Here is a 13,480-nt window from a genome sequence, read left to right as displayed (position 1 = left end):
ACTCTGTGACTTCAGACTATACTACAGAGCTACAGTAATCAAGACAATATGGTGCTGGCACAAACACAGAAATATAGATCAATGGAACAGGATAGAAAGCCCAGAGATAAACCCATAAACCCACGCACCTGTGGTCGACTAATCTATGACAAAGGAGGCAAGTGATATACAATGGAGAAAAGACAGTGTCTTCACTAAGCGGTGCTGGGAAAATGGACAGCTACATGGAAAAGAATTAAGGTAGGGGCTTCCCTGGTGGCGCAGTGGTTGAGAGTCCGCCTGCCGATGCAGGGGACGCGGGTTCGTGCCCCGGTCCGGGAAGATCCCGCATGCCATGGAGCAGCTGGGCCTGTGAGCCATGGCCGCTGAGCCTGCGCGTCTGGAGCCTGAGCTCCGCAATAGGAGAGGCCACAACAGTGAGAGGCCCGCGTACTGCAAAAAAAAAAGAAAAAAAGTAGGAATTAAGTTAGAACACTCCCTAACACCATACACAAAAATAAACTCAAAATGGCTTAGAGACCTAAATGTAAGATCGGACACTATAAAACTCTTAGAGGAAAACATAGGAAGAACACTCTTTGACATAAATAACAGCAAGATCTTTTTTGATCCACCTCGTAGAGTAATGGAAATAAACACATAAATAAAGAAATGGGACCTAATGAAACTTCAGAGCTTTTGCAGAGCAAAGGAAACCATAAACAAGATGAAAAGACAACCCTCAGATGTGGAGAAAATATTTGCCAACAAATTAATGGACAAAGGATTAATCTCCAAAATATATAAACAGCTCATGGAGCTCAATATTAAAAAAAACAAAAACCGAATCCAAAAATGGGCAGCGGACCTAAATAGACATTTCTCCAAAGAAGACATACAGATTGCCAAGTAGCACATGAAAAGCTGCTCAACATCACTAATTATTAGAGAAATGCAAATCAAAAGTACAATGAGATATCACCTCACACCAGTTAGAATGGGAATCATCAGAATATCTACAAACAACAAATGCTGGAGAGGGTGTGGAGAAAAGGGTACCCTCTTGCACTGTTGGTGGGAATGTAAATTGATACAGCCACTATGGAGAACAGTATGGAGGTTCCTTAAAAAACTAAAAATAGAATTACCTTATGACCCAGCAATCCCACTACTGGTCATATACCCAGAGAAAACCATAATTCAAAGAGACACATGCACCCAATGTTCATTGCAGCACTATTTGCAATAGCCAGGTCATGAGAGCAACCTAAATGCCCATCGACAGACGAATGGATAAAGAAGATGTGGTACACATATACAATGGAATATTACTCAGCCATTAAAAGGAACAATATTGTGTCATTTGTAGAGACGTGGATGGATCTAGAGACTGTCATACAGTGTTAAGTAAGTCAGAGAGAGAAAAACAAATATCGTGTATTAACCCATATTTGTGGAACCTAGAAAAATTGTCCAGATGAACCGGTTTGCAGGGGGCAGAAATAGAGGCACAGATGTAGAGAACAAACTTATGGACACCAAGGGGGGAAAGTGACGGGAGAGTGTTGGTGTGGTGAATTGGGAGATTGGGATTGACATATATACAGTAATATGTATAAAATGGATAACTAATAAGAACCTGCTGTAGAAAAATTAAATATATGAGATTCAAAAATTCAAAAAAAATAGTAAGTACCTAACGTCCTGCCTGGCCTGATGTATGCCTCAGTTAATGTTAGCTTCCTCTTTTACTTTTTTCGCTCTGGTGAAAAGCACATTCCTTACAGATCAGAGGTCCCTCAGTTCTGTGCTGGCTTCTTGCCCAGCAGTAGATTGCCTGTAGAAATAAACCATGGGTGAGGTATTTTTTTCTTTCTGTCTATGTGTTCCCCGTGCTGCTTCTTCGAATACCTGGCACACTGTAGGGGCTCAGTGAGTTTAGATTTCCTATGTGACAACACAAGCCTTTTACGTGAATTTCTCAACGTGGTGCTGAGAGGATTGCCGAATGTCAGCCTTAATCTGTGACAAACTAGTATTCTTAGTGCTCCTTTGGAGACTGTGTGATTTCTTATTGTGCTGAGAGGCAGAGAGCTTAATTAAATTTCATACTTGAAGAGAGTGACGACTGAGTACTCCATCCTTCATAAGGCTTTTCAACTCTTTATTTTCAGTTAAACCTTCTGGGATTTTTTCCTCATCTTTAACATCATCTTTTAATATGCAATACTCAAATGCTTGAACAATATCAAAGAACTCATCATTCACAGAGGCAGTCTTAGGTTCCAATTGCCTTGGAGATATTTTACTTAGTATTTGGCTGTCTAAATGCATTGTAGATTAACATTTAAAAGGTATATTCACTGTTCACTATTGTGTTCCTTCTTTGTCCTTTAAAAAATTAATGTAGTTAATGCATGTGAAAAATATTGAGAAGAGAAGGTAACCTGCACACAGGTGCGTTTTAAGTGCCATTCTCTGAGCAGCAGCTCCCAGAGCCTTTAGCTATACCAATAGGAACTACCCTTTGTGTAGTTGGAAATTTTCAAGGTTATGTTTGAGGAAACCGAAATTACTGAGACCAATGCAGAAATTAATTCTCTCTTGCCTTTTTTTTTTCCTTACTGGGAACTAGAGAGATTGACCACATGAAACCTGACACTGTGTTATGCATTCTCATTTCTGAGCAGACTGAACTAAAATTGTAGACATGTTACAATGTGCCTTACATGTGCCTTCTCTCCCACCTCTAGGAGCGGAAAAAGAAATTTGAAAAGGATGGAGAGAGGTTTTATTCCTTGCTGGATCGGCACTTACATTTGTCTTCCAAAAAGAAAGAATCTCAGTTACAAGAGGTATGGTCAAACAGCCTGCCCTGCCTTCTATTGCCAGCTGTGCCTTGATACATGGCAGCTTCCTATTGCAAGGCTTTCCTCATACCCTGCCTCAGCAGAGAACCATGTATAATAGTTGTGCTTGCAGATAAAGCCATGGACAATGACTCAGGAGCCCTGAGTTCTCAAGCCACCTTCTCCACAAACTCACAGTTTGGATATTTCTTTTTTGTCCTCAGTTTCTCTATCTATCAAAGGAAGAGTGGTACTTAAAGATCTCTAGAGTCCTTTTCAGTTCTAAGTTTCTGATTCTAGATTACATATTAGGATAGAGTTAAACTAGCGCTGTATTTGATAGATCAGGAGTAGATCTACTTTTTTCCCATGAGGTGTTCCAACGGTAGGGTTTTTTTTTTTTTCTTTTTGGTCCTACACTGGGACTACAGCTTATATGGCACTTCCACTGACTTCAGTTCAAAGAAGCCACTACTCAGTGAGTGCCTACCACATGCCAGGCACTATGCTGGTTGCAACAGGACTACAAAGACAGTAAGACATACTTCCTGCTCTTCTGTAGCTTACAGTTAGGATGCTAAAATGAGAACACACATGACTCTTATACAAGTAGAATTTTTTTTACATAATGTAATGTGTATGTGGTGTCCTTGTAGGGATATGAAGGTATTTGGAGAATAAAAAACTTACATTTGGACGTGGAGAATTGCCTTTGTGGAAGAATGTTGCCCTTCTAAATTTGAGGTGGTAATATGATTATATGTAAAGTGTTTGACAGATAGAAATATAGAAATGGACCTTTCAAGTGGAGGGCAGTGGCCCCAAGGATGGAAAACAATGTTTGGCTAAAGGTTTGACCAGAATTTGCATTACTATTGGGGGATAGTGAAAGACAGGAAAGGATCAGGAAAGTTGTAGAGATACTGTGGTGTAGTAGGCTCAGGAGTTTGCTTTAATTCTGTTGACCCTGGAAGAATTATTGAAGGCCTTTGGTTGTGCAAGCAATATGAGTACAATTCTATTTTAGGAATCTTAAACTGGTTGAAGTTGTAGGATGAATTAAATCCGGGAGAGACGGGAAGCAAGAAAACCAGTTTAGGAAACTATTGCAATGATCTAGGGGAGAAGTTCTGAGTCAGAAAAAGTGGCACTGGGGAAGGGAAAAACAGGAATTAACTGATTAAGACTTATTTACTGGTAGAATGGATCTATGTTTTGGATAAAAAGATCCAGTAAGAGATAGAGATATTGAAGGTTCAAGTATAAAAAGAGATACCCAACTGAATGAAGTCATAGACACGAGCTTAGAAATCATCTTGTCCATGGTCACACGGACTATGGCAAAGCTGAAACTCATCTTCTGACACCTGATTTAGTGAGTATCCATCACAGAATGTGAGGTACTTGAAGGTGATGAGTCAAGAGACTCAGTGGTAGATGGAGTTAGTGTTGAAAGGTTGAAGGACTGCTTCTCTTCCATAAACTGGAATGAAGTACTAGTCTGGGGTCATCTGCCATTTTCCTCTTGCACAATTTTGCTTTCTTCCTTTTCCTTCTATTCTGTGCCAGGGTTCCTATGCAGAAAAGAGTTAACATAACTGGCCCAAGACTTCTATGCTTAGAAAAGTCTGCTTACAAGATTAGCTCTTTTTTTTTAACATCTTTATTGGAGTATAATTGCTTTACAATGGTGTGTTAGTTTCTGCTTTATAACAAAGTGAATCAGTTATACATATACATATGTTCCCATCTTGGCTGGTCTCTGGGAACTTGGCTGGTAAACAGTACCCTACACTGATATAAAAGATTCCCTAAGTGGTAAGAGCGACTCATTGTGCCTAGACTGCCTGTACAAACAATGTGGTTTATACTAAACACCTTATTTTCTTCTGGGAGTCGAGAAGTTTGGTACATGCTCAGCAGAGGGAGCCTGTGTACCGCAACCAATTTAATACTTAGGGCACTTAGTATCTAATGAGCTTCTCTGGTACACAGCATTTCATATGTGTTGTCATAACTTGTTGCTGGAGGAATTAAGTATTTCCTGTGTGACTGCACTAAGAGAGAACTCTTGGAAGCTTGAACCTAGCTTTCGCTGGACTTCATCCCACGCATCTTTTCTCTTTGCTGATTTTGCTTTGTATCCTTTCACAGAAATAAATCTTAACCATGTGTATGACTATATGTGGAGTCCTTTGAGTCCTCCTAGAGAATTACTGAACCTGTGGGTTTTAGAAGCCCAGACACAGTCCAAACTTTATTCTTTTAGAGCCTTTTGCAATGAAAGCTTCTAGCGTGTCCTAGCAGTTTGGTGCTGTATCTAGATGTCCCTGGTGGCTTTCCTAATGAGCAAGAATGCAGCCTTTGTGTTTGTCTAATCAAAACAAAGCTGGGGGACCTTGGATCACTCACTTCTTTTTTAATACTGAGACTATTTTTAGAGCAGTTTTAGATTTAAAGAAAAATTGAATGATAAGTACAGAGAGTTCTCATATATTCTTAATCCCCTGCATACAATTACCCCATTATTAACATTTGCATTTATGAGATACATTTGATACAGTTGATGAGCCAATGCATTGCACATTCTATAGATTTTGATAAATGTATAATGACATGAATCCATCATTACACTATCATACAACATAGTTTCACTGCCCTAAAGATCCCTAGGCACCACTTGTTCATCACTTCCTCGTTCCATACCCCAGCTGACCACTGGCAGCCAGTGATCTCTTTATGGTTTCCATATTATTGCTTATTCCAGAATGTCATATAGTTGGAATTATATAGCATGTAGCCTTTTCAGGTTGGCTCCTTTCACTTAGAAATGTGCATTTAAGGTTCTTCTGTGTCTTTTCACAGCTTGATAGCTCATTTCTTTTTAGCACTGAATAATATTTCATTGTGTGGATGTATTACAATTTGTTTACCTATTCACCTATCAAAGGACATCTTGGAATCCTCCAAATTTTGTCAACTACTATTAAAGCCGCTATAAACATTTGTGTGCAGGTTTTGTGTATATAACTTTTCAAATAATTCAGTTAAATATCAAAGACCACAATTACTGAATTGCATGGTAAAAGTATATTTTGCTTTTTAAGAAACTGCCAAATTATCTTCCAAGGTGGCTGTACTATTTTTTTATTTCTGCCATCAGTGAACGAGAGTTCTTCTCGCTCCACACCATAGCCAGCATTTGATGTTGTCTATGTTTTGGATTTTAGCCATTCTAGTAGGTGTGTAGTGATACCTCATTACTTTTATAATTTGCATTTTCTTAATGCCGTGTGTTGCAGAATATCTTTTTATATGCCATCTGTAGATCTTCTTTGGTGAGGTGTCTGTTCAAATCTTTTGCCCATTTTCAATTGGGTTGTTTGTTTTCATATTATTGTATCTTAAAAGCTATTTGTATATTTTAGATACCTGTCCTTTATCAGATATGTTGTACAAAGATTTTTTTTCCAGCCTGTGGCTTGTCTTTTCACTCAACAGAATTTTTCACAGAGCAGGAGTTTGTAATTTTAATGAAATTAAACTTATCAATATTCTCTTTCATGGATCATGCTTTTGGTGTTATATCTAAATCGTCATCACCAAATCCAAGGTCACCTAAAATATCTCTTATGTTATTTTATAGGAGTTTTATAGTTTTGTGTTTTACATTTACTTCTATAATCCATTTTGAGTTAATTATTATGAAAGGTGTAAGGTCTGTCTCTAGATTCTTTTTTTTTTTTTTTTTTTTGGCATGGGGATATACAGTTGTTCCAGCACCATTTTTTGAAAAGACTATCATTTCTCTATTGAATTTTCCTAGATCCTTTGTCAAAGATCAGTTGAATATGTTTATGTGGGTTTATTTTAGGCTCTCAATTCCATTCCATTGATCTATTTGTTTTTTTCTTTCACCAATACCATACTGTTCTGATTACTATAACTTACCAGTAATTTGAAGTCAGATAGTGTCAATATTTTGATTTGTTTTTCTCCCTCAGTATTGTGTTGGCTATTCTGGATATTTTTGCCTCTCCATATAAATTTTAGAATCACTTTGTTGATATCTAGAAAATAGCCTGCAGGGATTTTGAATTGGACTACATTGAATCTATAGATCAAGTTGTGAAGAACAGACATGTTGATAATATTGTCTTCCTATATGTATACGTGGAATATCTCTCCATTTATTTAGATCTTTGACTTATTTCATTAGAGTTTTGTAGTATTCATCAATATATCTTATACATATTTTTTGATTTATACCTAAATACTTCATTTTTTTCTTCTAATGTAAATGATACTGTGTTTTAAATTTCAAATTCTGAATGTTCACTGTTAGCATATAAGAAAACAATTGACTTTGTATATTAACCTTGTATCCTGAAATTGTGCTATAGTTCATTAATAGTTCCAAGAGATTTTTGTATATTCTTTAGGGTTGTCTACATACATAATTGTGTCATGTGCAAAAAAGGACAGTGTTATTTCTTCCTTCCCAATGTATATACCTTTTATTTCATTTTCTTGTCTTATTGCAATAGCTTGGAATTCCAATATGATTTTAATAGTTATTCCTAATCTTAGAGGCAAAGCATCTAGTGTCTCACCATTAGGTGTGATGTTAGCTGCAGGATTATTGCAGATGTTCTTTATCAAGTTGAGGAAATTCCCATATATTCCTAGTTTGCTGAGAGTTTTTATCATGAATGAATGTGTGTTGGATTTTGTCAGACGCTTTTTCTACATCTCTTCGATCATGTTATTTTTCTTCTTTAACCTCTTGATGTGATTAATTACATCAACTGATTTTTGAATGTTGAACCAGCCTTGCATTCCTGGAATAAGTCCCACGTGGTCCTGGTCTATAATTATTTTACACCTTGTTGCATTTGATTTGCTAATATTTTGTTGAGAATATTTGCGTCGATGTTCATGAGAGAGATTGGCTGTACTTCTTCTGTATTGTAATATCTCTGTCTGGTTTTGATAACAGGGTCATGTTGGCCTTAGAGAATGAGTTAGGAAATATTCCCTCTGCCTCTATTTTCTGGAAGAGAGTGTAGAATTTAGTATCATTTCTTCCTTAAAATGTCAGGTAGACTTCACCAGTGAACCCAGCTGGGCCTAGTGCTTTGTTTTTTGGAAGGCTATTAATTATTGATTCAGTTCCTATCTGCTGCTTTCACTGAATCCCACAAATATTAAATTGCATTTTCATTTTCATTTGAAAATACTTTTTAATTTTTCTTAAGGACTCCTCCTTGACCCATGTGTCATTTAGAAATGTGCTGATTAATCTCCAAGTATTTTGGTGCGTTCCAGCTATTTCTGGTTTTTGATTTCTGTGCAATTTAACTGTGATCTGAGAGCATACTTTGTATGATTCCTGTTCTTTTAAATTTGTTCAGATGTATGTCCCAGAATGTGATTGATCTTGGTGATTCTTTTGTGTTAGCTTGAAAATAAGCTGTTGTTGGATGAAGTGTTCTATAGATGTTGATTACATCTACTTGCTGATGGGGTGTTCAGTTCAATTATGTCTTCACAAGCATACCTCAGAAATATTGTGGGTTTGGCTACAGACCACTGCAATAAAGTGAATATTGCAATATAGTGAGTCACATGATTTTTTTGTTTCCCAATGCATGTAAAAGTTATCTTTACATTATCCTGTAGACTGTTGAGTGAGCAATAGCATTATATTTTTTAAAATGTACATACCTTAATTTAAAAATATTTTATTGCTAAAAATTGCTAACTATCATCAGTCAATGCAGTGTTGCCATAAACCTTCAATTTGTAAAAAACACAATATTTGCAAAGCACAGTAAAATGAAGCACAATAAAATGAGGTATACCTGTACTGATTTTCTGCTTCTTGGATCTGTCAACTATTGGTAAAGGAATGGTGAAGTCTCCAACTCTTAATAGTAGACTCATCTATTTCTCCTTGCAGTTCTATCAGATCTTGCCTCACGTGTTTTGATGTTCTGTTATACATAATAAGGGTTGATATATATTCTTTCAGAATTGACCTATTTATTATTATGTTATGCCCCTTTTTTTTCCTGATAGCTTTCAATTCTCTGAAGTCTCCTTTTTTGGAAATTAATATAGCTACTCCAGCTTTCTTTTGATTTTTGTTGGCATGGAATATTTCTTCATACCTTTACTCTGAAAAATGTTTAAATTTTAAAAATTATTTTTTAATTGAAGTATGGTTGATTTACAATATTATATTAGTTTCTGGTGTAATGATTCAGAATTTTTAAAGTTCTACTCCATTTAAAGTCATTACAAAATAATGGCTATATTTCCCTGTGATGTACAGTATATCCTTGTTGCTTATTTATTTTATACATAGCAGTTTGTGTCTCTTAATTCCATACCCCTATATTGCCCCTCCCCCTTTCCTGCTCCCCACTGGTAACCACTAGTTTGTTCTCTATATTAGTGAGTTTGTTTCTGTATTGTTATATACATCTGTTTATTTTATTTTTTAGATTCCACATATAAGTGATAACATAGAGCATTTGTCTTTCTCTGACTTATTTCACTAAGCATAAAACTGTCTAGGTCCATCCATGTTGTTGCAAATGGCAGAATTTCATTCTTTTTTTATGGGTGAGTAATATTCCATTGTGTGTGTGTGTGTGTGTGTGTGTGTGTGTGTGTGTGTGTATCACATCTTCTTTATTCTTTCTTCTTCTGTTGATGGACACTCAGTTTGCTTCCATATCTTGATAGTTGTAAATAATGTTGTTATCAACGTTGTGGCAGATGTATCTTTTTGAATTAGTGTTTTTGTTTTCGTTAGGTATATACCCTGCAATAGAATTGCTGGATCATATGGTAGTGGCAGCCTTCGGTCCAGTGTGGAGCTGTGACTTCAGGCAAATGATGCTGGAGTCTTCTCTTGGTTCAGGCTGGTGTGTGCACCTAGGTAGTCACAGGAAACTAGTCAGTGAGACACACAGTTTCAGTCGGCCCTTTCTGCCTTGCTTTAGGAGCAAGCAAGCATTCATGTGCTCCTCAGGAGCAGAATCCAGGCTTTCTGCAGCCTTTCTGATAGTCCCACTGGTCCTCTGACCAGCTAAGGGGGCTCGTCTTCCCTTTGTTGAGCCCCAGGGCTGTGGGGCCCAATATGTGGCTTGAACCACTCACTCCCCAAAGAGAATCACAACCAGTGTAATCTCCCTTTTCCTCTGAGTCCCCTCCCAGGGGCATGAGTCCTGACCTGATTGCTTCTTTTCCCTATCTACCAAGTTCTGTGTGTGTCTTTCTTATAGCCTTAGTTGTACAGGAGTTTTTATGCTAGTCTCCAGTTAGTTTTCAGTGAGAATTATAGATATATTTTTGATGTGTTTATGGTGGGATGAACATACTCCTACTGTGCCATCTTGATTCAAGTCTCTTCATAACTTTACTTTTAATCTATCTTTGTCTTTTATATTTAAAGTGATGTCTTATACATAACATATAATTAACTCTTATTTTTTATGTGTCCTCACAGTCTCAGCTTTTTAATTGGTGTATTTAAAGTGATTATTGATATAGTTGGATAGATATCTACCATGTTTGTTACTGTTTTCTATCCATTGCCTCTGTTCTTTGTTCCTTTTTTTGTCTTCCATTCTTGTTCTGCATTCTCTTTTTTTCAATTGGAAATTGTAATATGATTCCATTTTTTGTCCTTTCTTAGCATATCAATTGTACTTTTTTAAAAAAAAACTTTCTTCGAGGTTATCCTGGTGTTTTCAATATGCATTTACAGTTAAGCCATGTCTACTTTCAAATAACATTATTCTACTTCATTGGTAGTACAGGAACTTTATAACAGAGTATTTCCAATTTCTTCCTTGAGTCCCTGATAATATTGCTGTCATTCATTTCACTTTTTCATAATCTCTAATCACCAAATACATCGTTGCAATTATTATTTTGGACAAACTCTTATTTGTAAGATCAGTTAAGAATAAGAAAAATATAAGATTTTATTTTACCTTCATTCATTGCTTCTCTAGTGCTCTTCTTTATGTTGGTACACATTTCTGACCTATATCATTTTCTTTCTTAAGAACTGTAACACTTCTTGGACTCAGAGTCTACTGGCAACCAAATCCTTCAGTTTTTGTGTTTTTTTGAAATTGTTTAATTTTCCTTCACTTTTGGAAGATAATGTCACTGGATACAGAATTCTAAGTTTGTGATTTTTAAAAATTTCAATGCCTTAAACATTTTACTCTACTCTCCTCTTTTTGCATTTTTTTAAAAAAAGAGAAGTCTTATCCTTACTCCTCTTTGAGTAAGGTGTTTTTTTCTCTTGCTTCTTTCAAGATTTACTCTGTGCCTTTTACTTTCTATACTTTCAATATGACATGCCTGCATGTAGATTTTTTGGTATTTATCCTGCTATTATTCTCTGAGCTTCCTCAATCTGTTGTTTGTAACTGTGTTTAACTTTAGAAGGTTTTCAGTCATCATTACTTTAAATATTTCTTCTGTTTCTCTCCTTCATTTCCTTCTGGCATTCCTAGTATGCATATCTTACACCTTTTATAATTGTCCAACATTTCTTGAATAATCTACTCTATCTTCTTTATTCCATTTTGTCTGCATTTCAGGTTTTGAAATTTCTATTGGCATATATTCAGTTCACTGATTCTTTCCTTAGCCTTGCCCAGTCTGTTGGTGAGCCCATTAAAGGCATTCTTTATTTTTGCTAGTGTTTTTGATTGCTATCATTTCCCTTTGATTATTTCTTCAAATTTTCATGTCTGCTTATATTATCCATCTGTTCTTGTGTATTGTCCTCTTTTCCATAACAGCCTTTAGCTGTAATCCCTGGTTCTATGATTTCACCATCCACCATCTCTGCCTTCTTTGAGTCTGATTCTGATGCTGATTCTTCAGACTGTGTTTGTTGGTTTGTTTTTCCTTTTTGCATACCTTGTAATATTTTGTTGAAAGCTGAACATGATGCCCTGGGTAAAAGGAACTGAGGTAAAAAGGCCGTTATTATGAGGTTTTATGCTTATCTGACTAGGATTTAGGCTGTGCTTAGTTTGCTATAGCTGTTCTTGTCAGAGGCCAAAATTTCCTCTGGTATCTTTGTTTTTTGTCTTCCCTATTGTCTTTGGATTTCTTTAGAGAGATATTCTTAAATAAGGTTTGATACTGGTTACAGCAACAGGCTTCTGCTTCTGGGCTTCTGCTCTGGCAAGCTTGGATTCTCCATATTCAACTGTCTATCCAATTTTTGAGGCAGTGGTTTTTCCTCTGACTTCAATGCTCTGTTGGTTCTAAGAAGAGTTGTTGATTCTCAGCTTAGCTTTTCCTTGTATGAGGATGTCACAATAACTTCCAAGCTTCTTACTTGTTAGGCCAGAAACTGGAAATCTTGCATCAGTCACTTTTTCTATCTTGGCTTTATGTTCCCTATCTGTAAAATAAAGGGATAAGATCACTGCTTGGTGGCATAATTCTCCTCCAGCCCTAACATTCTGTTGAATCCGTAAGCACTGGCTTGCATGAATGACTATGCTGTTATGTGACATTTGTTACCCTTCTTCTACAGGCAGACCTCCAGGTGGACAAGGAGAGACACAATTTCTTTGAGTCATCCCTTGATTATGTTTATCAAATCCAGGAAGTTCAGGAGTCTAAGAAGTTCAATATTGTGGAGCCTGTAAGTTCTATCTGTTGATGAATGGTCTAAAAATATTTACCAAATCTCAGGTAAATGTGGAGAACTTTGATTGTAAAATTGGAGTCTCCAAGAATATGAAGGATAGTCAGTGCTTAGTAATGAATGTCACAGAAGTAGACACACTGGCTTATGTTATTCTTGCTCTCTCACTAATATTCTCTCTCTCACTCTTCCTTTCCCTCCCCCACACTCCTTCCTCCCCCATTTCTCTCTATAGCTATGATTTTTTCTTTATCTTTCTTTTCCTCCTCTCCTTCCTTCCCTTTCTTGATTTCTCCGTCACCTTTCATTTTACCTTGTTCTCCTCCCTTCCTTCCTCTCATACTTTCATAAGGTTTCTGAATGTACTCATCATATCCCAGACACTGTTCTAGGAACTCATGTTCCTTGCATTCAGTGACTTCCCATTCTACTATTTTTACTTCCGTCTTTTGAAAATTTTTCTAATTAAATAGCCTTAATTTATTATAAAAGATGATGGGCTGTGGTTTGACAACTATGTTGAATTTTAACAACTTTCTTTTTTATTATAAAATAATGTAGAAAACAATGTAAAAAACAATTGCAGAAAAGCTATAAAAACTTATATGTAGAACAAAACAAATACAACAAATCTCCCAAACAGAGATGATCACTGTTAATATTGTGGCATTTTTCCTCCTAAATTCCCTGTGTATCTGTTATATTCCTTTCTCTATCTATTGTGCATGTGTACTTGTAGAGGTGTGTACACATGTGCATGTGTGTTTACACATGTTACACATGAATATGTATATATCTGTGTACATGTGTATCTGTGCTCACAGTTGTATATATCTGCATACGTATATGTGCAAACAAGTATTTATTAATTTATCCAATAAGCATTTATTGAGCTTCTGTTATGTGCCAGGCACAGTGCTAAACACTGGGTATCCTATACTGAAAAAGACAGACT

General features: G+C 36.4%; 1 protein-coding gene across 1 annotated transcript in view; it reads left to right on the top strand.

Moving 5' to 3' along the window:
- The window catches only part of OPHN1 (oligophrenin 1), a 606,300-nt gene that overhangs the window by 337,988 nt on the left and 254,832 nt on the right, over window positions 1-13,480 (top strand). Inside the window, exons 6-7 of the mRNA XM_029240840.1 lie at window positions 2,733-2,834; window positions 12,412-12,522. Coding sequence (XP_029096673.1) covers window positions 2,733-2,834; window positions 12,412-12,522 — 213 coding nt within the window. The remainder of the gene's footprint in view (window positions 1-2,732; window positions 2,835-12,411; window positions 12,523-13,480) is intronic.

The sequence above is a fragment of the Monodon monoceros genome, unplaced genomic scaffold (assembly GCF_005190385.1).
Source record: "Monodon monoceros isolate NGI ecotype Baffin Bay Population unplaced genomic scaffold, NGI_Narwhal_1 Super_Scaffold_22, whole genome shotgun sequence".
NCBI classification, from domain to species: Eukaryota; Metazoa; Chordata; class Mammalia; order Artiodactyla; family Monodontidae; genus Monodon; species Monodon monoceros.
The sequence above is the reverse complement of the archived record's forward strand: the minus strand, read 5'-3'. Positions and strand labels throughout refer to the sequence as shown.